Below are 25182 nucleotides of genomic sequence, written 5' to 3' on the forward strand. Positions count from 1 at the left end.
GCTAAGCTTACAGCACGTGGTTTAATTCTACCTTCGTCTTGGCACGTGATTCATTTCATTTGAGTCTGTATGGAACATTGATCTCTGTCAATTAAACTCTGTTTACAGCGTAGTCAGAAGTTCTTGTCGAGTTCGTTTTAACACTACGCACTGCTCTACGCATGTGATTACTTGGATTTTTGGCCTGCTATATTCTGTCCTTGTAACTCACACTGGGAGCACTGATACTCGTGAAAGTCCACTGATGAAGGGATAGTAGTCCCAAAACGTATAGACTTCTCACCTGTATTAGCGCCCCAGAAAACTCAACTTTGACCTCTTGAATTCATTACAGTGGTGCTACAAGGTTTCTTACTGAATTGTGAAATAATATAAATAAATTGGTTCTAATGCTAAACCAAAAGAGAGCACTCAAATTTTATTTTATTTTACAAGACAGTCTTCTGTATGATTTCACTTTTTAAAGTCTTCTAAAAATATTGCTTTCTTTATTTTTTGAATGTATACCTAAATTTTGAAAACCTTAATGTATTTAAAAGATCTACATTTTCTTCAACCTGTTATTTTATGATTTTCATATGACCCTACAGGAAATTTTGTATTAATTAATAAATTTTATAAAGTTATGAAGGAGGAGATACAAGTAAAACCTGAATGTCCATAACATTGGTTCCTGTCAGTCCAGTCATGACGTGGTCCCTTCCATTTTTAAATTTTGAATAAAATGAATAAGAATCATTATTTTCCAGGAATTCTTCAGGATTAAGTCCTTCCTTTATAGCTTCAGTCACTTGGTATGCATCTGCAATTGCTCCAGCAGCTGGAGTGGGGCCATCTTGTCCGTCAGTACCTGCACTTAACAGGACAAGACCACCTTGATTTTCCTCTGTGGAATATCGTTCTATGTTTTGATTGACATCAATAGCTAATGCAAGCGCCATTTCTTGGTTTCGTCCCCCAGTACCTTTCCCTTTGAGGGTGACAGTAGTTTCTCCTGCTCCAATAACACAAACTGGCTTTTTCTCTTTGCGTGCACTCAATATCTCATTTACAATGCTGCTAGTTAGTACACTGTCACTAGAAGGTGATGTTTTTGACAAGCATCCATTCCAAGCAAGATGACCAACATCAGAGAACATTTTGCCAACTTCTCTGGCTTCACCACTTAATGTCGTTGAAAGAACAATGGGTGCATAGCCCAGATCCTTAGCTCTTTTCACTGCCGCATCAACTGCAAAGCGATTGCTTCCCACAATGACATTTTGAACATGTGGAAACTCATCTAGTTTAACATTGTCCTGATTTTCTGCTTTCCTTTCTGCCTGTTTTAGATACTGAATGACGGCATCAGGGATCTTTTTCTCTGCATTGAGATTTTTTAATATTTCAAGACAGTCAGCTGGTGTTGATGGATCAGGAACTGTTGGACCAGAGGCTATGATGTCAAGAGGGTCACCAATTACATCTGAGAGAATGAGTGTAACCACCTGCAAGACAAACCAGAACTTATACTAATTAAAAACTTATTTGAAATTTGCTTCTAACACTCCACCAGACAACAGTTGAAAATAGGATAGTAGGTACTCCAGAGGATACCTGTAGAAGGATACACAATCAATTTGACCACACACCTTTCACAATGTGAAAGCGTGGTAAAAAAAGGTGAGGCGTGGTGGCCTCATGGTTAGTGTGGTCCACTCTGGATCGAGCAGTCCTAGGACACGGGCATTGTATTCTTGGGCAAGACACTTTACTCTCACAGTACCTCTCTCCACCCGGGTGTATAAATGGGTACTGGCAAATTTAACACTGGTGGTAACCCTGTAATGGGCTAGCATCCCAGAGAGTAGAAATATTCCTAGTAATTTCATGGTGTAGACACTGCCATATGCTCCGGCCTGATGGGCAACTTAAACTTACAGGCTTAAACTTGCCTTTCACATATAATGACAAAAACGGTAGGGTTGTGAAGATCCTCTCAGCAAATGATACATGTATATAGACAAATAGAATGTTTGTGCATGTTCTTAGATAAGACCCTCTACTCTAACAGTACTGCTGGTGAGTAACTTCACACTGCTGTGAATTTTTTTCTAAATTATATGCTGGAGAAAGTGTGATGTGAGTATCAACACTAAAGGTGCAAATTCCCAGAGAAATTTAAGATCCTACCCCAGAAAAAGAAGCAACACAACTTCTTATAGACAGTAGAGGATTGGCACCCCTCAGTTTTCTGGACAATTACATGCAATCATAGATCAAAATTAATACACAGGAGTCAAATGAAGAAGTGCAATAAAAAGAGCCTGACAAGCAAGTTAAAACACAAACCTTAGCAGGAAATGCTGCCTTTGCAAGCTTTCCACCTTTGAGATCAGAAAGGTTCTTTCTAATGGTGTTTAGCTCATGAATGGTGGCTCCACTGGAAGCTAATGCTTTGATTGTTTTAAGCTTTTCTTCAAGTGTGATTCCAGGGACTGGAAATGGGAGTAGAGCAGAGCCACCGCCTGAAATAAGCACAAGGAGAATGTCTTTCTCGCCTACACTCTCGACAACCTCCTTTATCTTGCTAGCTGCTTGAAGAGCCTTTTCATCAGGAAGGTTATTCTTCGCTCCTTCTAGGGTTACAATGGGGCTGTCCTCACGAAGAATTGACTTTTCAATCAATTCTTTGTTTCCAGAACTCTGCATCATTAAAAAAAATCATATAATAATGCCAATGTAACATGTTTTTATACCTGAAATATAGCAGGATTACAGAGAAGATACCACAAATTCTCTAGAGTTGAGGCACAAGGTTTACCTGATTATTATGTCCAGTGGTGGGGGAGGGGGGAAGACTCTCATAAGAAAAGGTCAGGGATGCTCGCTGGAAAATTTGAATTAAACCCCTAAAGGAGATCAATCTGGGTGTGGCTCGAGCTGTATTTGACTCCTAAAAGATACCAGTTAAGACAGAATAGGCTTCATTACTAGCTGCTGCTCAGGAAAGGAGCCCGTGCTAGTAACCACACTCGAAGGACTGGCAAAAATTGGCCCTAAGTACGGGAATAAGAACATCTTTTTTCAAGATTCATGTACTTTGATAGCTAAAAATAGTGGTGTTTCTTTATCAGCACTCTAGGTGAGACCAGAATCCTTGATTTACACCCCTAAGAGAGACCACAGGCATCCCGGACCTTTCCACATGGGAGTCCCCCCAGGTTATCATAACTGAGAAAATTACTAATTTCATTGTGATCAGCTAAGCACAGGCCAATTTGTCATTACGTTTCAATTGCACTGCAGCATAAATTAATACAGGTCTGTGTTATTTTCTCAGTCACATAACAAATAATCATATGAAAGCCTGACGAGTTAGGATTTACATGACTTGTGAAGTTTGAAAATCCTTTCAAATTGAACCTCACTCATGCAATTTTGAGAGAATTTCCACACATCACTCATAGCAAAAATCCTTTAACGACCCTGTATTAAGTGGCCATCCTCTATTAAGCGGCCATTTTCAAAGTTCTGATTTTTCACTCATACAAATGCTCTATTTGTTACCTGTATTATGGGGCCACCTCTGTTAAGTGGCCATGGCCACCCTGTAGCAGTCTCATGTTTGTTTGTTTTTTTTGTTATTTTTACCATATTAAGCGGCCACCCTGAACGTTACAACTATGAAATTGAATGTATAGGTCGTATCAGGTTGAAGGTATAGGTGTGTGTCACCTTAAGGCAGACATTTATTTGGTTACATTCCCACCTAACTGCCCTTAGATTTTGGTTTATAGACTGCATTAGTACAATGTACCAAACTCAGGGGTTAATTATTTCTGTTAGTATAGTTTACCAGTTCTAGTATGTGTTGCACAGTTTTTGGTTTTCCCGTAAAGTTTAGCCTCAGTGCAGCAGTCAGTTATATAATTATGTGACTTGAATAAACATTAATTGAAGGGCAAAATGGTTTAAAATAAGCAGTAATATAATATTACTATAATCTAGTATCCAAGAGAATGTCATTGTGCTTCTAAGTTCATAAAAAAAAAATTAAAAAATGCCAAAATAAAAAGGAAGACCCCCTAACCCACAATCTGTTATTTTAGGGCTGGTTGTTGATTTTAAATTATTTTGATTGTTTAATTTTAGCCTGCATGGACTAGTCTACACAGCCGTTATTTGGGTTGTGATGTCCCAAAGTAGAAGACTAGCTTTGTTTCTCAAGACACTCCCATTTTCTTCACAAAAAGACACCCATTTTGGTCAACCTTTTTGGGTAGTGACAGTATTTTGAACATGAGCAAACATGACTTTCAAATTGGAACTGGCAGAGGTTGCAGTTCAAAGTCATGCTTGGTACTACTAGGGATGAAAATAGGAACACCCCATACAGAATGGACAAGCTGGAAAAAGGCATTAACAATTAGCGTGGCCATACTGGTGAGTGATATTTGTATGCACTCAGTCCACTTAAGGCTGGTTTCCACTAATGATAGAGTCATAGTCTATGATAGCCTGAGTTTGTGAGAGTGCTTATAACCCACATGTAGTGAAAATTGAAAAATCAGAGTCACAGTGGAGGCATAAGCTTGATAGAATCGGAGTCAGAAGAATCAGAATGTTTCCATTACTTCGGACTGCAGAAGCAGAAAGAATCAACCAATCACAAGACCCAGAGTAGAGCATTGTGATTGATTTACTCTTCCGCTTCCGCATCCCAGTCGGTTAGTTTGATTTTTACTAGAATTTGTATCACTCTGCGCTTCTGATTACCTCTCCGACTTGGCCTCCGTCATTGACGAAAACCAGCCTTTAGTCAACACGTACCTTTATGACATCTGGTAGTCCCACAGGAATACTAGCCACACCCCGGACAATCTGGTCTCCGAGAATATCATCAACTGCCTTGGTCATTCCTAACACAGCTTTCCCAAAAGCAACCACAAAAACATTTTTATTGACGGCATATTCTCTTTCCTTGATAGACAGGATATTTTGATGGAACAAAAGGTTATTTTTGACCATTTCCTGTGGAGAAACAGCACTCAGTGAAGCCCGAAAGATTGTCTGGGCGTCTGATTTCAGCTTGAGTTGTAGGTCGGCGTTGAATGAAGAATAACTGAACGATTTTGTCTTCCATAATGATGACAAAGGCATTCCTACGGCTTTGATATTTCTTGTTGCATAGTACAGAGCCATAAAGTCGTGTTAAAATGCACCAAAAATGAGGAAAGATGAATTTCTACCTAACTGCCAGCGAAGCAGACATAACAAGTGTTCCCCCAACGGGGTCCCCCGGGTGCGTTGTGTTTTACAAACTAGAACCCAGTCTTTTTGTAAACAGCGCAGTATACTTTCTGAATGAGGTAGCGAGTTTGGAGTGCAACATCTTTTATATACAACTTGCTTATATTCACTTTGTTTATTTTTACGGTGGATTCCTTTGTAGAGCAGTGCAAGGAAACAGCCATGAAAATAACGAGATGACTATCGGCTCTGCGTCCGCATTTTTGTGGATCCAATGTTGAAATTGTTCGCTGATTCGGCGCGCGTAAATTCGAAGTTTGCGTTGAACGATGACCCAGCAGACGAGCCTTCTACATATCGGCGATATCGTCTCTCTTTTCGCCGAGGGAACCGTCAATGGATTCATTAGCACACTCGGGTAAAGGACCAAGATGTGTATTATGCTATCAGCCTGTTTATTAGCTCTTTTGTGTTGTTTTTCCTGTTTAAAAATCTAGCTGTCCATTTCCAGCCTTATCGACGATCGCTGTGTTGTGCAGCCGTCCGCTGGCGACCTGAATAACCCGCCGAAGAAATTTCGTGGTAAGCAAACAACTGGTCAACTTGATCGTCCGTTAAACACGCCTAACAATGAAGAAGGTTTATAATGCGACACGACACGCATTAGCTAAACAACTAGCACGTCCATAATTCTCGTCTTTATTCTGTTTAATTCCAGACTGCTTGTTCAAAATATGTCCGTCGAATCGCTACTCCGCACAGAAGCAATTCTGGAAGGCTGCGAAACCGACCACAAGCGCTACAGATGCTGTTTTGCTGAAGAAACTTCATGTAAGTTTCTGATATTATATCGTAAATTACAGTGTAAGTTTCTCATAGTTTTTCCAATGCTTTCTTTACCCTCGCGTCAGGGATTAGAGATTTCACACCTTTTAACTCGAGCATCGTCGATCTAGATATTTTTATGAACTTCCTGTGTACAGGCTTACAAAGGAATTAAGCCTTTAAACTTCATCAATTACATTTGCGACTGTGATAAAACCAGAAGTTAATTTGAAAGATACGTACGAAGTATTGAACGAGGAGTACGATCGAAATTAGCATTGTACCAATTTAACATTTTTTTTTTCACCCCATTGATCAAGGTACTACTTTTCTCTCGTTCCCTGGGGTGAGAAGTTATCGCACGACTTGGTCAGATCAAAACTTATGTTTATTTGTAGAGCAGTCCTCGTGCGAAGTGTAGAGGAAGACCAGTTGTGTACACAAATTTCTGGTACTCATATAACATGTCCCCCGATTCGAGAAATGAATTATATATTTTGCGAAAAACTGGATTGATATTTCTTCTGGCTGTTTGAAAATTGAAATTTAAGAAAATTGTAATGCTGGCGGTTTTATTTTCCGGAGGAAAAGATTATACCGTTTTTCGATTGACGTGGAAAATGATAAATTCACCCACTTTCGGTCTTTAATTTTTTTTTTTTTCATCTGCATAATAGATTGTAAGAAAATACTCTCTCTGCTCAATAGCTGGTTCGTTGGTTTATTTATGTTAATTTTTTTGGCGCTGAAGGGAAATACGGAAGAAAAAAAATATTCTGTTTCGAAAGAAGAAAAAAAATCACATTTGCCATGATCTGTGACCTCTTATGGTTCACAACTGTGCGACGAAAAACTCAGGATTCGTTTTTTTATTGTTTTGATGTGTTGTGTTCAATAATCCGATATTAAATACAACAGCTGGATAGCTAAAGTAAATTTTTAAGCTTAGTTCCCTAGAGCATTTTTTCCAATCATTCAGGATAGAACGTTTCACGATATAGTTACATTATTCTTGAATGTTACATGTAATTGGCGTTCATGAGCTATTGAACAATTGTCAGCTAATTCTGATGCGACAGTCTTGGGGTAAATAGTCTTGGAACTATTTTAGTTAACTCAGACAAGTGTTTCAGTGCTGTATAAAAATGACATTGAAATTAGATATAAACAGGAAGAATTTTTTTCTTTTAACTCTTACGCCAACTCCACATGGAACTTTTAACAGTAGCAGACTTGTTTGGTGGACTAATATTTTTCACAGCCAGTTGTATTGATCAAGGGGCCTACGTACTGTAGTGATATTCAGGAAATTAAATGTCCATACTTAGTATTTATTTGAGCTTGTATTTGATTTTCTGTATTAGCAGACTGTTTCAGGTTATTGGCCAGCTCACTATCAACCTTGTCGCAGACTTTCAGTAGAAGTTGTTTTCATTTTACATTTGATGAGCGACAAACTACCATAGCTACCAAGTCCCATAGGCTTGCTTTTATTTGCTTGTCTCGGTAAACTTGTCATTATCAATGATAATAGAAAGTTACGCAGGAGCCAAGATTTTAAGTTACCATTTGAACTAATGATATGTTGATATTTCATCATTTGTGAGCAAAATTATAAATAAATTATAAAAGTGTAATCACTTACTAATAATTCATATTTTTGTTTATTAATGTTTAGCCCCCCCTTAAACAGGTAAAAAACTAGATGTCAGTTACCCTGACTAACTGGATACCATCTGTAACCAGTAAACAATTCTATCAACTCTGTAATAACTTAGAGAATTCTGAAAACAAATTTTTGACAACCCGCAAATGTCTCTGGCAGTGCCATGTATGAAGTACCTATTTCTAACAGCAAATTAGAACTGCAACAGGACTCATCAAAATTTAAATCTTGATATCACATCAGCTGGCTGAGTGATAGCAGACTAAGCCAAAAATGTGAACTCGGTCAGTGATAGATTGTGATAAGAATTTTATATTAAATTGAAATGAAGTCAGTAATAGTTACAAAGAAATTAGTTGCTACTTGATATAATCCTTTGGACGAATTTGATATGACTCGGTGATCGGGGATAAAATTAATGATATGTTACCTTCTCAGTTTAATCCCTTGATTAAGTGTTAATTGTAATAAATTATTTTGCCAAGATACAATACTATGATTTAAATAAACAAGCATTACAGTGTGGAAATCACATACTCTTTGAAGTATACTGGCATGGTGCGGCCAATGACGTGTATCCAATATGATTGTGTTTTCAATACAAACAAGGTCTATTTGGTTAAGCAAGAATATTAAAATTATTTTGATAACCTTGTATTCATGAATAACTCATTTTAAACAATATATTCAATGACTTGCTATCAACTGAAGATATATTGTCCTTCAAGGAAATGGCTTTGATTCAATATTGGACTCCCTGATAATCCATTTCCCTATACTGTAGACTTTGCCTGAAGCAGTCTATAGACTGAACAAGAACTGGATTCAATAGACTCCTATGGATAGATATAGAATGTATTTGGTGCAGTGTATGTCAAATAGATTCACATGAACTTAGATAATTTATTAACTAAATAGTTTTTGTGAAAATATCTGGTACACTGAATCTAATAGTTGTCTAGGTTTTGATTACCTGATATTGGCACCTTTAATTTACTCAGCTTGAGATAATTTATGTTAGTCATGTCTCGCCGTCAATTCCATTGTTTGATTAATTTCAGTTTGCCAGAAGAGAGCCTAGAAGGCTGTTTTAATGTCTCATTGGCTCTGATATTGCTTTCCTGTAAAGTGTAGCTATAAATTAATTAGACTGACCAAAACATTCACACTGATATATGTTATATTCATATCTACAATTTTGCCTAACAATTAACTTTAAGTTTGTACTTCAGTTGCATATAAATAATTAGATAGTGTACAAACCATTACCCATGTGAGCAACATACGATCTGAAAGATATCGACAAAAGGCAAACATTGTGTGCAAATAGCCTAACCAAACATGATTTTTAATATTGTATCTAAAGATGGATATTAGACCAATTATAATTTTAGACGATTGAGAATTATATTTTTCATTGTTCCAGATTTATTTCCACTAAATTATGCATTGAACTCACTATCTCTTTTCTTATTGGCCGAAAGAGTACAGTGAATTTTTGAAATCAGTGTCTGTGATGTCATCTAGCTGCAGGTTATACAATAATCATGTCAAGGACACCCAAGGTCATGGGTAATCATGTCATGTATGACTGGGGTACAAGGTTTCTAAGGGTAATCATGTCAAGTTTGCGCGCTTTGTGTTGCTTGTCATCAGTGAAGAAGCAAAAACATGACTTCATTTTTTTTCCCGTTCAATGTGTAATGAAACAATTATTAGATTTGATTTTTGGGATATCCAGAATAATCAAGATCTCGGCAAGGGTTATCAGTCTCAACCTTTGGCTTCGGCTGATAACCCCTACCTCGACCTTGATTATTCTGGATATCACAAAAACCTAATCCAGTAATTGTTTACAATTGTATCTAAAAATGGATATTAGACCAATTACAATTCTAGATGGCTGTGAGTTATATTTGTCATTGTTCCAGATTTATTTCCATAATCGGTAGGTTCAATTTCTAGCCATTTGGGGAGCCATTATGATTCAAGGAATGCAAGCTTGCAAAATGGCTGGAGATGAGCCTAGATAACCCTAAGACAAAGGAAATTTAAAGGAAATAAAATGTATTGTTCAATGATATTTCAGCATGCTGCTGAGTTGGAGAAGAAGCAGAATGACTCGGAGTACAAGAAATGCTTGGGGAGTGTCGTTGAATATGGAGGAGTTATTCAGGTATGTTGTGATGTTTTACACTGGGTCTTTCATTGTGTAATCTTCCACAATTAACAATTATCCCACAAGTGTGCATTGGATATGAGATGGTATATAGCCAACAAGGTGCATAGTGCCAAGTTGGCTATAATCATCTCATATCCAACAAGCGTGAGTGGAATAATAAAAACGCCCCAAAATATAGCAAACAAAACTAAATAAAAAAGGTCCCAAAAAAATCACGCGTACTCTTACCATATCATTTTGTAAAGCATGGTATAATTAACGATTATTCCATGAGCGCACGTTGGATATGAGATGGTAAATAGCTAACAAGGCCCGGAGGGCCGAGTTGGCTATAACCAATCTCATATCCAACAAGCGCGAATGGAATAATTGTTTTATTAAATTCGGTGCGTTTGTATACTTGGAAATAATGGCTTAATTTTATTGGATTTTGATTTTACAAAGCGACCAGAAGTCGATGTGGCAAAAACAGCAACAAGTGGGAAACCACATGACATGTGCGCCGTTTGTAAAATTAGTTGAATGAAAAATTTGAAAGCGAAGCAAGCGAATTTGCTGAATGAAATTACAATCAAGAAGAATTCAAGGAACGTCTATCAAATGAAGGAGATATAACCTTGGTCAGAAAGTTTGAAAAGCGTTCAAGTTTGAGTCATGGAGAAGAGCCGAATAATTGTGCACTTACACATTGCCATTGTAATAATGCTGCGGAAAACTTTGATTGCCATGTGACACAAACGTTGTGCCAAAATTATTCTTGACAAGATTTCTTTCAGGATTCCCTTGCTTTGAAATCCTTGGCATTTCGAGCTGTATGTGTGGAGCTCATTGTTGGCCAGATTCAGAGTCAGGGAGAGAAACTATCTTAGCGTCAGATTCATCTTCAGAATCTCCGAGGCCACCCTGATGGTTTTTCGTGGCTGGTAAAGAACCGGGCTTACTTTGATTAAGCTCAAAACACTCAACTCCTTGAGGTCTCTTTTGCAAGGACATCAGAATTGTTGGCGCTAGCTGTCGTTGATTCTCTTGTCCTCATCGGCCAAAAAAGAGACCGAGATAAAACTAGGTCGTACTCTGTAGCTGTGCAGGATTTTTGCTCTCGGCTGATCCGAGCTTGCTTAAGTCGAACAGTTTCCTTGTCTGCTCATTGGAAATTGGTTTCTTATAGACTACACCGGCAATGATGCCTGTTTTCCTGAGGCATTTTACAAATGTTCTAATAATTTATTTGCCTGGTCAGAGATAGTGAAAAACGGTTTGTTGTGTGGTGGCAAGCGAAGGAAATGATCAATGGTGGCTCTAATGGATTGAACTTGCAATATGCGCCATCTTTCTTCCTCGCAGCGTGTAAAAACACTTCAAACAAACATTCAGTTCTTCTTTTGACATTTCTTATATCGGTTTCAAAAATTTGGTGCCACCAGAACTATGAAGCCATTCTGTTAAGGTAAACATTGTTTTTGTTACATAATCTTCACGAGCGCGTAAAATCTCGACGGTCATATATAATTTTGCCACTTTTAAGGGAAACTTTACGTATACGTACCATTAAATAAGCTAATCTCGAACTTTGTGGCTTTTTTGTTGTTACTGGGACAACATTGTCGATAATTTCTGCTATTTCTTCTGTAGATAGCTCACCGAATCTGCTTTTTTTCATCCATTTTTTTTTGTCGACGAAACTTGGCTTCCTGCAAAAAAGTTTTTGCCAAACGACATTTACCGCATTCATTTCTATATAAGGTCAAATGCAGGTATAATGGCTGGTAACCGAGATCCACTGAACCAATCAGAAAGCTAGAATTGCATTATCTGAAATGGCATATGGCTCATAGATTAAACCTCAGTCATTCTGATAAAAGGAAACTTACTAAATGAGTGTAGAGGGAAATGAAAAAAGTGATGGATACAACATCTAGATTATTTTTACATTAGAACTTAAGTGTTGATGGATTTAATTTTCACTCTTTAAGCTTCTGCATGTGAAGAGTAACAAATTTCTAACAGTGAACAAGCGACTTCCAGCCTTGAGAGAGAAAAATGCCATGCGAGTAACCTTGGATACCAATGGCAATGAGGTAAGGAATCAAATACTCTTTTTGCCTGTAGAAGAGTCATGGTGGATAATAAGTGTATGCCATTCAAAACAACAGGTAACAATGGCATAGCAAGGTGTAGTCTTGAGTAACACATGTTATAACCGGGCATGGGTTGAGGCAATACTTGCAAAATGTTTGAAGCACAAACTAGATTTTTCCAACCCATGGGATGGTTTTATTTTAAACAGCTCATTTCTGTTAGAGTATCTCAGCACTGCTCATTGTATTTTTCTTTTGTAAATCTGTTTTAGGGATCTTGGTTTTATGTTGTTCCATTCTACAAGCTCAGATCATCTGGAGATAAGGTCAGAAAAATAATACACTTGCCTGTTCATTCCTGACTGATGAATGTCATTGCCATTGTTTTGGATCACTTCTTTACTATTAAGGTAAAAATTAATTATTCCTCTTAATTATTCCTCTTTGTTAGGTTGTCATTGGAGACAAAGTTATTCTGAATCCAGTAAATGCTGGTCAGCCTCTTCATGCCAGTAATCAGGAGCTGATTGACAATCCAGGATGCAAAGAGGTTGGACCTTGAATTTGTACAAGTCGTGCTTCTTATTTGAATGATTGTGTTTTATCTGAGACTCTGTCAGTAGCAAACTTTTATGCATGTAGAGGAGAACTGAATAGATGTGAAATTTGAACCATTTTCAATTCCTTATTTCAATCATGACAGCAATGTCCTGTTAGAAGAAAGGATTACATGTGTGTAGTCCTTGTTTACAATTTATTGTACATACTAACAAATAATTGAATTACTGTGCACCTGAAAACAACAAATCTCACCTCTAGGAATATTGTTATTACTATTATTCCAGACCTTTAATTTGCTGTCTTTGAAAAGAGCTTAAACCTCAATCTTGAAAATGGTGTTTGGTGCATCGAAATTTCAGTTGACATTACTTTTAATCTTTTTTGAGTACACTCCATTTAATTTTATCAGGGCATGCTGCTGCTGCTACCGTCACTGCTGCCTCCTCCTCCTGCTACTCTAAATTAAATATTATTTACTAAATAATGTATTGTTGAAAGATGTTACTGTATTGATGTTTAATGTATGTTGTGTTTCAAGGTCAATTCTGTGAACTGTAACACAAGTTGGAAAATATCACTCTTTCTTGCATATGAGGACAACAGCGAAGAGGTCTTGAAAGGGGTGGGTTTATTTTCATTGAAAATGAATACCTAAATAAATTTAAAGTAAATCACCTATTGATGAATCAATCAAGAGTTGGCAACCATTAGTCTGATACTTTTTCTTCTGCAATTTTCATCATAATGTGTTTGAGAGTTTTTCAATATTTTGTTCCATTATTTATCAAGTCTTCTGGAGCAACAACCCTGGATGTTGACCAAGTTGATTTCATTGTTATTTTTGACTGTGGTAGAATTGTCATCTGTGAGCTCTGTTTAACATTTTGGTGATATCTTTGCCCTTTCTAGGGTGATGTAGTGAGATTGTTTCATGCTGAGCAGGAGAAATTCTTGACTGCAGATGATTACAAAAAGAAGTCCTATGTTTTCTTGAGAACCACTGCACGACAGACAGCCACCTCGGCAACAAGCTCCAAGGCACTGTGGGAAGTGGAGGTATCAAGAAATAAAATCAACATCATAGAATTGCATCAGGGGTTTCATTTAAGTTGTCAGCAGGAGGGAACTGGTTTTCACAGGCCAGCAGAACCTTTTGAACTGAACTTCTTTTCATGTACATGTAGATGGTCAAACCAGGTGGGCAAAATCATCCTCACAGTCGGCAAATTTGCCTGGTGCCCATCCCTTAATGAACCTCCTAATGGCATATGAAAAATCTGTTGTAGGTTGTTAAATGACAAAGATTTTAAAGAAATTATACTGATTTTTCAAACTCTCAAATTTTCAACCTTCTGATTGTTCCAAACAATGTTTTGCTTACTTAACAAAACATTTGACCAAGAATTGATTAAAAAAATTGGGAAAAATATTTCCATTCTTGTGTATGATTTGGAAATAAATAAGTTTAGTGCAGAGAAGTAGGCACAAAATGTGATGAAGATTTTCAGGGAAATCTTGTTTTAATCGGTGGTTATAATAAGTAGTTTTTTAAAATTATCATGCATATTGTAATCATGTTAAATTTATTAAATAAATTAAAAACAAGTAATGCTCAGTATTGACTTTGACAGGTTGTTCAACATGATCCTTGCCGTGGTGGGGCAGGGCACTGGAATGGCTTGTTCAGATTCAAGCATCTAGCCACAGGAGACTACTTGGCAGCAGAGGTGATGCTTGCTGGTTATTTTACTGTCTACTGCTTATTTTTTGCTATCTATTATATATACTATCTATTCCAATTCAATAGGTTAGAAGAGGTTGTTAGTGCCAGCCTTTTTTTAACACACTCAGATAAATTCTTTCTAATAGTATTCACATCTTTTATTAAGGATGATACGATATAAAGGTCCTTGCAAAGGTCTATCTTTGAAGAGCCTGAAAATGTTTGGATCAAGGATGGCAGCCTTTTGTATGTTACTTCACATTATTTTTTGGGGGGTTAATTAGCCCTAATAATTTCCGGCTACCCTTTTATATATTCTCTTAGGAAGAGTTGGCAAGAGGCATTACAATGATCACTGTAACTACAGAACAAATGAAGATCAAGTGTTTGCTTCTTAATGTTTCCATTGCCTATCAACTGTGATTTTCAACTTTTCCACAGACTGATGATGATCCCACTAAAGACACAACCAGACAAAAGCTGAAAGGAAATGGTGCTGTATGCCATCTTGTTCCCGTCCCACATGGGAATGACGTGGCCTCAATCTTTGAACTGGATCCTACTACACTGACGAGAGCAGACTCACTGGTACCAAGGTGATCAGTCAGCAAAAATGCTTCTCAGTTGATGAATTCACATTTATTTATTCATATATTTTAGATTGCTTTGCTTTTCCGGATTGTCAGACCGAGGTACTTCTTCATGTATATTGTATGTCACTTCCATCCTCTTCCTGCTATCTGGATTTGTTCTTGGTAGTGCCGAGTTCAACTCCTCAGCTGCATTGTGTAAATAACCAACTGGTCAGCCTCTTGCCAGTTAGGATTCATGATAGTTTACGTTCTATTTCCAATATTTGTTTAGTTATAATTTACATTGTTCCTAATTAGGACAGCAGCACTAAATACATTTGTCACTTAAATAGAGTTTTTTTTATTTGTTTTCTTCTGCTACATAATTGCAGTTTTGATGCACAGCCCTTTAGGTTGCTCGCAGAAAGTACAGTCTTACACCCAAGAAGTCTGATCTCTCAATTTTGTTAAGGTGGTAGTTAATTAATCTACCATTTACCAAATTTGTTTCCGAGTTAATAAATCAGTAGTGATTGATGTATGAATTGTTGCTCTATCGTTTTCTAAGGTGATCTGCATTACTTTATTTTTAGTAAACAATTTTACCTTTTTCAAACTGCATTGCTTATTTTGTTCATGTTTCTTTGCAGGTCATCATATGTTCGTCTCAGACATCTGTGCACCAGCACATGGGTGCATTCTACCTCCATACCCATTGACAAGAGTGAGGAACGACCCGTTATGCTGAAGGTAAAATGCTACAAACACTTTCACTACTACTATAAGCACAACTCAGTTATTTCTGTACAATCATGCCTCAAGGTGCACTCTCTTCTGCTAGCAAGCAAATGTGGCACGGTAGTGAAAGCGCTCAGCTCCCACCAACATGGTCCAGGTTTGAATCCTGGACTGAATTATAGTTTGTTGTTGGTTCTTGCCTTGCTTTGAGGGTTTTTCTCCGGTTTTTCTCAAGCCACAAAAGCCAACGCTTCTTAATTCCCATTCAATCTAGAAACACTGGACGAAAAGCCTCTCTTTGGGATGCGCTGCTGTGAATTCTTATTAATGTATTAGCTTATTATTATTACAGTGTTATTATTATTACACTGTATTTATTTATTTATTTGTTTTGCAATTTCTTGTATATTCAGATTGGTACAGCAAGCATCAAAGAAGACAAAGAAGCTTTTGCTATTGTCCCTGTTCCTCCAGCAGAAGTGCGAGATTTAGATTTTGCTAATGATGCCAGTAAAGTCTTGGGGTCATTCGCAAACAAGATGGAAACAGGAAACTACACTCAGCACGAAAGACGGTACAGTAGATTGAGTTTTAACTGTTCACAAAAGTGATCAGGGACTGGTTAAAAAAAAAAAAAAAAAGAATCCAATTTTTTTCTGAAATTGTCTTTGTGTTTCCGTTATGTTTCCTTGATACATCAAGGCAATTTCCTGATGATTTTTGTTATTTTCATTCTGTATGACAATTTATTGAATAAGAAACTGAATGAGAAATTAGATGGAAAGAAAGTCGTGGTTTATGGTATCTTGGTGGAATTACATGTATGCCAAGTTAGCACATAACATGGTCTCACCTCTTCTATTTTCACACATCCTCACTCATTGACAAGCTAATCCTGGCAATTTTGTGACCCTTAAACCTGGTTATACATGTACATGTATGCTCCAGCTCCAGCAAGTCTCTTGCAGAGTTCTTAGCGATATACTGTCGGACTGTTGTTCAGACTGTCACATGTTTGATTTCAGTTGCATTTTCTCTATTATAATCGCTTGTATCTTTATCAAGAAATTCCCTGGAGATCTTGGTCACTCTTGAAACTTACAGACTTTTTTTTTTTCTACTATCTTCCAGGTTTGTTACACAGCTCTTATCTGACCTTGTTTACTTTGTGACGGAACATGACACTGGAAGGGAAGATGTCTTGAATATCTCCATCCAAAACCCGAACAGAGATCGACAGAAATTGATGAGGGAACAGTACATTTTGAAAGAGGTTAGCAATAATTAAGTCAAGCCTGCTGGCTGAAAATAAAACTCTGGCCACTACTACATGAATGTATTTGCCAAGTCACCATCAAAGTCAATCTAAGCTTGATGAAACTTTACACCTTTTCTGACTTGAAGAATGTGAGGTCAAGGTGGTTACTATTCACCAACTGTTCAATCACTGTAGCTGCCTCTGAAGAGCAATGTTTCTAGCTTGCAAAGAAAGTCTTGTCTGATAGTCAGGGGTAAGTGGATTCTGCATTCAGCCAAGTGGATTCTATTCTTTCCTTACTTGACGTGCAAGTGGAGTTTTTATGGCCAATTTTGGGAAATTCAGATTACAGACTGAAATACTGTAAGATATGAAATATTATTGTCACAGTGTTTGCTTCAGTTTAAATTAATTAATCATGCTACAGCAGTTAGTAAGAAACTTGTTTGGGGCTAGTGAGAGTGACTTTCAGGCTCCTTGTATATCATAGTTGCAGCTTACCTGTAAGGCTTTGCACCCTGGGTTTGAATAAAGCAAGTTTAATTTAACAGTTTATGAGTTACATGTCTAGCAGTAGTTAATCTTCTTCACCCTTCCTCTGTCTAGGTGTTTCATCTTTTGAAGGCTCCTTTCACTGACAAAGGTTCTGGTCCCATCATGAAGATAGAGGAACTCTCTGATGCCAGACATGCTCCTCTGAGGCACATCTTCAGACTGTGTTACAGGGTGCTAAGACACTCACAGCAAGACTATCGAAAAAATCAGGTAATGTAATGTAACAAGAGTTTAGCTCGTAATCTAATTGTTAAATAGACCCTTTTCATAAATGGCTGCCAATTATAAGTTCTTTTGTAAGTATTAAAATTAGCCCGACTGACCTCGTTTTTGAGTTGACAATTCAAAAGAATTGTTACTCCCAACCGAGTTTAGTGAGGCTAATTTAAATGTATACAAAAGAATTTTAAATTGGCAGCCATTTATGAAAAGGGTCGATAGAAGCACGATTTAGAACCAATCGGCGCGCGTTTTTTCTTTGGACTATTTTCTAAAGATGTGCACCAAAATTGACTGTTCTAATTAACTGCTGTTTGAATATAGCTTCTACTAGAGTCTTGCTAGAGTAACTTGTTACTGGAAGGTAATTCTCATATTATCCGTTCTGTATGTAGCATGGGTGAACTGTAAGTGCCAATTTAAAACAATACTCTTTTCATCTTATGTCTTTGTTGTATCTTGTACCCTGGGCTAAGTCGTTTATCATAAGCGTGATGATTGACGTTGAAGTTATAGCAGGCAGCTGGCAGGATTTTGTGCAAGAAAGCTTTGTTTCGGCGGCAGCGCCACGGACGCTTGGGACCTGCCACGAGGGAATTTTCTCCCGCCAGCTTCACCAGAGGTTCCTCTGCTAAAACAAAGCACTCTTGCACTAAATCCCGCAGCTAGGCAGGATATAGTTGTCCACAGACCCTCTGTTTTGTCTTGAGTTCTTCGAGATCACAAGCTTGGGAAATATTAACCCGCGCGTGAGATACACGCGTCAAAATGCAACGCGGTGGGGCTCGGGAAAGATCGCTCGCGCGAAGAAAAAAACACTCGTAGCAAATGAAATAAACGTCAGTGGGCAGACAGAGCAGGTTATTCGAGGTTTTTTTCATGGACTGCTCAATGTACGTTATAGAATCCAACACGCTAGTCGTTTGGCCACCCCATCTTTTACATGTGTGTGTGTAGCTGTGGAAGGAATTGCGAATTTTTCCATTTTTCGCAGGAGTACATAGCCAAACAGTTTGGCTTCATGCAGGCACAGATCGGCTATGATATACTGGCTGAGGACACCATAACTGATCTTGTACACAACAACAGAAAACTCTTGGAGAAACACATCACTCGCACAGAGATCGAGACATTTGTCAATTTAGTTCGTAAGAAGAAAGAATGCAGGTAAGTTGGGATGGTTAGTCCATTGTAGGGCTGTGTGAGAAGTAATACATCAAGCAAGAGAGACTGTGCGTTATATCAGAAGAAATTTCGGTATTTTTGGCAAAATAGACCATTTCCGAGTTACCTTGTGCCTCAGTTTCAAAACGAGTCCCCGTGCAAAACCTTTCATATGAAAATGAGTTTGATTTGCATAAAAATGAACCTGTAGGTGGAACTCATTTTCATATGAATGGTTTCACACCAAGACTCGTTTTGACATAGAGGCAAGAGGCGACTCGGAAATGGCCTATTCGGTGCTCGGGAATGTGGTGAAACACTATCTCAATTATGTGATATATCTTCTCAATCAAAATTAAAAATAAGGAGAACACAGAGAAATAAAATCGTAAGCATCTATGCTAATGAACTTTAACTTATATAAGTCATTAATGGGTTTGAGAAGGATTCATTAGCTTTAGTACTCAGGCCACACTGGCTACGCATGCTGCAAGACATTTTTACCAGTTTGTAGGCTACTAGTTAGTGACGATGTATGGGCTGGTATATATCTTTGTCTAAGTTTTAGCCAGGATTTGTTTAAATTTAAATCGGTTGAAAATGCCTAGCGGAGTATTTTTGACGAACTTCGTGGTGTTTGGAAATGTGATCAAACATTGTCTTGAGTGTTTGACATATCTTCTCAATCGAAACTAAAACTAAGAAGAAAATGGAGAAATAAAGCCATAAAAATCTATGCTAGTTAACATCAGATACCCAAGCACTGTCACGGTCACGATTTAGTTTGTGTAAACTTGATGAATTATTAATGAGTTTGAGAATATAAGGAAATCGTCCAACTGAAGTGAACTCTTTGTCATTATCATTTTTAGGTTTCTTGATTATCTGTCGGACTTGTGTGTCTCTAACAACACCGCAATTCCAGCAACGCAAGAACTCATATGCAAGACGGTGTTATACTCTAGCAATTCTGACTTGCTCATCGAAACCAGGTCGGTTGCAATAAGTACGTCATGGTTCTCATTGCAGGCAATAAGCGGTAAAGTGTACCATCTCTAGTGTCATTCAGTAAGTTTTGTTTGTAACAGAAACTTCTAAAACGCAAACAAGCGCCCGCCATTACGACCGCATACTGCTAGGCTACTCACCATCAATTAAACAATTAGATTATAAGCTCGAGATTTCTATCGCGTGATAGTAGACGAGGGCGCAGCCCGAGTTAACTATCACGATAGAGATCGAGAGAGAATCTAGTATAAATCTACTAGCGTTGTATCACGAATGCCGTTCTCTGATTGGCTACGCTACTCACTCTCTATTCTGTGATAGAGAGTGAGTAACGTAGCAGTGTGCGCTTGTTAACAAAATGACGGCCGCTTCTTGGCCTTTTCGAAGTGTCTGTGAAGAGGATTTAGATGAAGTTTTGAACGGCTGGTAGATTTATGCTAAAACAGAATAGATAGTGAATAACGTAGCCAAAAAGAGAACTGCATCCGTGATAGAACGTTTGGAGATATACATAAAAGCATTAGAAGGACATGTAATTATGAAACAAATGCGATTTAATGCAATACCATGCAGTAGAAGCATAAAAATTAATACAATCCAAGGTCTGCCATAACAGGAAACTAAAAGAAAGATTGCCTCAATTGCGAAATGTTTCTTCACTTCACCCAATGTTTTGTTTCCAGGTTAATTGAAGGTGAGGTGTTTCTTGTGTGGGACGGTGGTGACAAAGTAAAATCACAGAAAGACCTTGCAAAAGGCGCCAAGCTGGGAATCAAGGATGACATCAGAATCTTGGACTATTACAGGTTCTACTTCATTAGTGCTTTTGTTGATATTAATATTAGAACATTAGTAATGATTAGTGGCATCTATGACGAAGTTCTCAGTCATTACCAGATAGATCCATCTTTCCATCTGCTTTTAACACCACTTAAGTATCAGAGTTACCTAAATGCGAACAAGAGATGAGAGGTGAGGGATGTTCGTCATATGCCTGTGAAAAAGGTAAAATCTCTAGTTCGTTCTTTTGAAAATTTGAGCAGCTTCAAATTCAACGAGATCGCTGTTCCGCAAGTAAGATACGTGTAGTCAAGGTATACATTTAACACTTAGCGCGCATTTTGCTTTCCTTTGTTAAGATACCAGCTGAACCTGTTTTCGCGGATGTGTCTGGACAGACAGTATCTTGCTATTAACAGCATCAGCAAGCAACTAGATGTCGACCTTATACTCAGGTCTGTATTGAGTGTCTTTACGCTTGTTAGAACGGTTTTCAATTGAGTGTCGTAAAACAAAAACCAAAGTAATCACTCTAGCCAATCACAAAGGACGCAGACAATCCAGTGAACCAATCAAAACTTGAAGCAAATACGTGTAGCTGACGCAAAGCGCGGGAAAACGTCGGCGGGCGAGTTTTCACTGGTTTTGGTTTTACTTTTGATAGGTTGAAAAAGTGGCGCGAGATTTTTAAGCCAATCGCTCACTTTCGACATTCAAGCGAAATCTTCTCTATTATGTAGGTGCTTTGGTTTGATCCACTTAAATGCATTCAGATTATATTGTTTAACAGTTTCGACAATAGTTTGTTTTTGTGATACCCCTAGGTGTATGGCAGACAAGGAACTGTCATGTGACCTGCGAGCTGCATTCTGCCGTTTAATGCTTCACATGCACATAGACAGAGATCCACAAGAACCGGTTACACCGGTTAAATATGCCAGACTGTGGTCGGAGATCCCAACAGAGATGAGTATTGAAATGTGAGTAAAACATAACCGCAATTACCGGACTTGGGCTAGGCCCCGTCCACATTACGCCGGAGAAATTTGAAAACGAAACAATCATCGGCCATTTTGGATTTGTGTTTGTTGAAAACTCGGGCAGGGAAATCACGTGATTATCGTGACGTCATCGTTTTCGAAAAGCTACGTTTTCAAAATGTTTTCCGTCCACACGAAAACAAAAAGCTGTCGTTTTCAAATTTCTCCGGTTTGAAGAGCGTTTTTGAAAAGTTCCGTTTTCGTGCCGGATTAGTGTGGACGGTAGGCCTAACCGTAGAAATAAAGCTGCGTTTTCGTGACGGATTAGTGTGGACGGTAGGCCTAACCGTAGAAATAAAGCTGCCTTTTTGGTGACGGATTAGTGTGGACGGCAGGCCTAACCGTAGAAATAAAGCTGCGTTTTCGTGACGGATTAGTGTGGACGGCAGGCCTAACCGTAGAAATAAAGCTGCGTTTTCGTGACGGATTAGTGTGGACGGTAGGCCTAACCGTAGAAATAAAGCTGCGTTTTCGTGACGGATTAGTGTGGACGGCAGGCCTAACCGTAGAAATAAAGCTGCGTTTTCGTGACGGATTAGTGTGGACGGCAGGCCTAACCGTAGAAATAAAGCTGCGTTTTCGTGACGGATTAGTGTGGACGGTAGGCCTAACCGTAGAAATAAAGCTGCGTTTCCGTGACGGATTAGTGTGGACGGCAGGCCTAACCGTAGAAATAAAGCTGCGTTTTCGTGACGGATTAGTGTGGACGGCAGGCCTAACCGTAGAAATAAAGCTGCGTTTTCGTGACGGATTAGTGTGGACGGTAGGCCTAACCGTGGAAATAAAGCTGCGTTTTCGTGACGGATTAGTGTGGACGGCAGGCCTAACCGTAGAAATAAAGCTGCGTTTTCGTGACGGATAAGTGTGGACGGTAGGCCTAACCGTAGAAATAAAGCTGCGTTTTCGTGACGGATTAGTGTGGACGGTAGGCCTAACCGTAGAAATAAAGCTGCGTTTTCGTGACGGATTAGTGTGGACGGTAGGCCTAACCGTAGAAATAAAGCTGCGTTTTCGTGACGGATTAGTGTGGACGGCAGGCCTAACCGTAGAAATAAAGCTGCGTTTTCGTGACGGATTAGTGTGGACGGTAGGCCTAACCGTAGAAATAAAGCTGCGTTTTTGTGACGGATTAGTGTGGACGGCAGGCCTAACCGTAGAAATAAAGCTGCGTTTTCGTGACGGATTAGTGTGGACGGCAGGCCTAACCGTAGAAACAAAGTTGCGTTTTCAAATTCCTCCGGCGTAGTGTGGATGCTGCTTTAGTATGATATTGTGTTAATGCGCATGACGAAACGTGACCAAACTCATCTGTTATCTATAGCACATGTTACAAATAGCAATCAGAAGCGAAAAACTAAGAGCCCGCCTCAGGTATTCAAGAACTGGGTTGCGTTATTCAGTAGACCATCTCGAGTTTTTCAAGTTTCGTGTGAGGGTATTTCTGAAAAGAACTTTTGTCGAACGGATGTCATTTTCAGCAGAATCCAGTAAAGAGTTACTTGTTAATCGATGGTTTCTGGGACACTTTTGGTCATTAAATAGGTTTTGCATTGTACTTTAAGTGTTTCAAAACTGAATTCAGTAACCATAACTTAGCTTACAAGTATTTTCCCACGTCTTGCATTAATTATGTTGTGATTGGCACGTTAAAGACACAATGGATTTGGTCTGTCCACTGATTTGGAGGTTTATCCACAGGTTAAAACTGGTATTTGTTTTTCAGGTATGATCAGCACCTAGCAGTAGGGGAAGAGAGAGAAGAAAACCGGTTGAGGTTTTCCGGAGTTATCACATTTGTGGAGAATTACCTGCAAAATATCAGCAGTAACATTTGGTCTTTCAGCGACAAGGAACAGAACAAACTCACTTTTGAGGTATGTGATGGAAACTTGATTATGGTGACGCTACTATTTTAATTATGATACGTTCTATTTGGAAACTTAAAACAGTAGCTCTGAGAAGGTGTCTATTTAGATTGCTGAAACCAGTGATGTAAGAAGCAACTGTTGCAGTCTTTAAATGCACTTTTGTTTGCTTCTGGAATCTTCATCCATTCCAGGACAAAACGAAGGATGTTATGTGTGAAATGTAAACCTTTTCGTGCCCCTTAGCGCAAGCTACAATGGGCGACAAAAGTAGTTGAGACACTTTCAGAAAATGACGCTTTTCGATTTTAGCCACTTATCCTATTTCATTTGTCTGGGGTTATTTCTCTGATACCCCCGGCCCCCAGTTCAATGTTGTGTAGGGGCTGTGGTCTGTGCAGTTTAAGAAATAGAAAAATCAACATTGTTTGGGTGGAAAGTGGGGAAAATGTTTCCAAGACGCTCGAAAATCGAACTTTATTGCCAAGTGTCTCGACACCTTTGTCGCCCATTGTAGGCTACAAACTACAAACGACGAAATCGAAAAATTCAGGCTAAACTTTTCAAGATGGGCAAACCGTGACTTAGCTCCGTTAACAGGCATTAACTTCTCTCTTGTTGGTTTCTACATGGATATATTGCTTTTATTTTACGTTTAATGTTGTTTCTTTGTTTACAGGTTGTGCAGATTGCAAGAAATTTGATCTACTTTGGATTTTATGGCTTCAGTGAGTTATTGCGTCTGACGCAAACAGTGTTGTCAATAGTGGACTGCGAGCAGCGCGCTCATGGTGGAGTAAGACCCTCTGGAAAGCCAGCAGGTGAGCGATAAGTGCTTGTAACTATCGCATCTTGTTTTGGCTCGGTGTTCACTGGACAAAACGTAAAGTCAATAAATGAGATCAACAATTCAATTCTAAGGATGGAACCCTAATGTGTGACCAATGAAAGTTACTGAGCAGTACTTTCACGTGAAACTGTTTATGCTGTACAAGATGGTACTAACTTTTAATTCTAAGTCCGTTGATGAAATCCTAGTGTGTGACCATTTAAATGAAAGACACTAAGCAGCACTTTCACGTGGTGCTGTGTGTTATGCTGTACGACATTGCCGTAATTTTTAAGTTGTGCTTGGAACCTTTGTGTGTAATCTTCAAATGAAAGCTATTGAGCAGTACTTTCATATGGTACTGTTTATTATGCTGTCCAAGGTTGTTGTAACTTTAAAGTCCGCGGACGAAACTCTCGTGTGTAACTATTCAAATGAAAGCTATTACGCAGTACTTTCATGTCATACTGTTTGTTCTTCAATATCTGGTGAGATGAAATTGGATAACCGTAATTTTTCTTTCTCAGCGGGAAGCGGAGAAAAGATAAATGTTATGCGAAGCATTCACAATCTTGGCGCCATTATGACGCGTATGGCATTAGGAGGGAACCAAGACCCGTGGGGGCTTACACAGCAACCTGAAGGAGGAACCCAGCAAGAAAGCGAAATCGACCATGTTGTCATGGAGACCAAGGCAAAAATAATCGAAATCCTGGAATTTATTATGAACGTTCGACTTGATTATCGCATTTCCAGTCTACTGACGATTTTCAAACGGGATTTTGACGAAAGCAATGCTGGCTTAGCAGAAATGAATGGAGAAAATGGTATTGTGTCACTGTGTGTTGTTATTTCTGTCTGTTTTTACGAGTCTTGCAGTATTTTAG

The 25182-nt window shown here is 38.5% G+C and overlaps 2 protein-coding genes across 3 annotated transcripts in view; one reads left to right on the forward strand and one right to left on the reverse strand.

Moving 5' to 3' along the window:
• Positions 1–623: 623 nt before the first annotated feature.
• Positions 624–5184, reverse strand: LOC145498492 (glycerate kinase-like). Its single transcript, XM_081478414.1, has 3 exons — positions 4813–5184; positions 2332–2685; positions 624–1487 (listed from the first exon to the last, which is right to left on the reverse strand). Exons 1-3 carry the CDS (start codon positions 5182–5184, stop codon positions 624–626), a joined length of 1590 nt encoding a protein of 529 aa, XP_081334540.1.
• Positions 5185–5186: 2 nt separating this feature from the next.
• The window catches only part of LOC145496403 (inositol 1,4,5-trisphosphate receptor-like), a 48399-nt gene continuing 28403 nt past the window's right edge, over positions 5187–25182 (forward strand). For both annotated transcript variants that reach the window (XM_081476040.1, XM_081476041.1), the window contains exons 1-23: positions 5187–5650; positions 5744–5814; positions 5951–6063; positions 9813–9899; positions 11879–11983; positions 12256–12309; positions 12435–12533; positions 13083–13166; positions 13454–13600; positions 14176–14271; positions 14709–14863; positions 15490–15589; positions 15991–16151; positions 16709–16850; positions 17442–17600; positions 18604–18776; positions 19646–19765; positions 20465–20587; positions 20921–21016; positions 21386–21541; positions 23325–23475; positions 24146–24287; positions 24823–25122. In XM_081476040.1, coding sequence (XP_081332166.1) covers positions 5562–5650; positions 5744–5814; positions 5951–6063; positions 9813–9899; positions 11879–11983; positions 12256–12309; positions 12435–12533; positions 13083–13166; positions 13454–13600; positions 14176–14271; positions 14709–14863; positions 15490–15589; positions 15991–16151; positions 16709–16850; positions 17442–17600; positions 18604–18776; positions 19646–19765; positions 20465–20587; positions 20921–21016; positions 21386–21541; positions 23325–23475; positions 24146–24287; positions 24823–25122 — 2923 coding nt within the window. In that variant the 5' untranslated portion in view covers positions 5187–5561. The remainder of the gene's footprint in view (positions 5651–5743; positions 5815–5950; positions 6064–9812; positions 9900–11878; positions 11984–12255; positions 12310–12434; positions 12534–13082; positions 13167–13453; positions 13601–14175; positions 14272–14708; positions 14864–15489; positions 15590–15990; positions 16152–16708; positions 16851–17441; positions 17601–18603; positions 18777–19645; positions 19766–20464; positions 20588–20920; positions 21017–21385; positions 21542–23324; positions 23476–24145; positions 24288–24822; positions 25123–25182) is intronic.

This window comes from Orbicella franksi, chromosome 9, assembly GCF_964199315.1.
Source record: "Orbicella franksi chromosome 9, jaOrbFran1.1, whole genome shotgun sequence".
NCBI lineage: Eukaryota > Metazoa > Cnidaria > Anthozoa > Scleractinia > Merulinidae > Orbicella > Orbicella franksi.

Coding starts and splice junctions, on each gene's coding strand:
- LOC145498492 (XM_081478414.1), bottom strand. CDS start 5,184: ATGGCTCTGTACTATGCAACAAGAAATATCAAAGCCGTAGGAATGCCT. Junction 2,686..4,812: donor GACTACCAGATGTCATAAAG/GTACGTGTTGAC, acceptor TTAATGATGCAG/AGTTCTGGAAACAAAGAATT. Junction 1,488..2,331: donor AGGCAGCATTTCCTGCTAAG/GTTTGTGTTTTA, acceptor TTTGTCTTGCAG/GTGGTTACACTCATTCTCTC.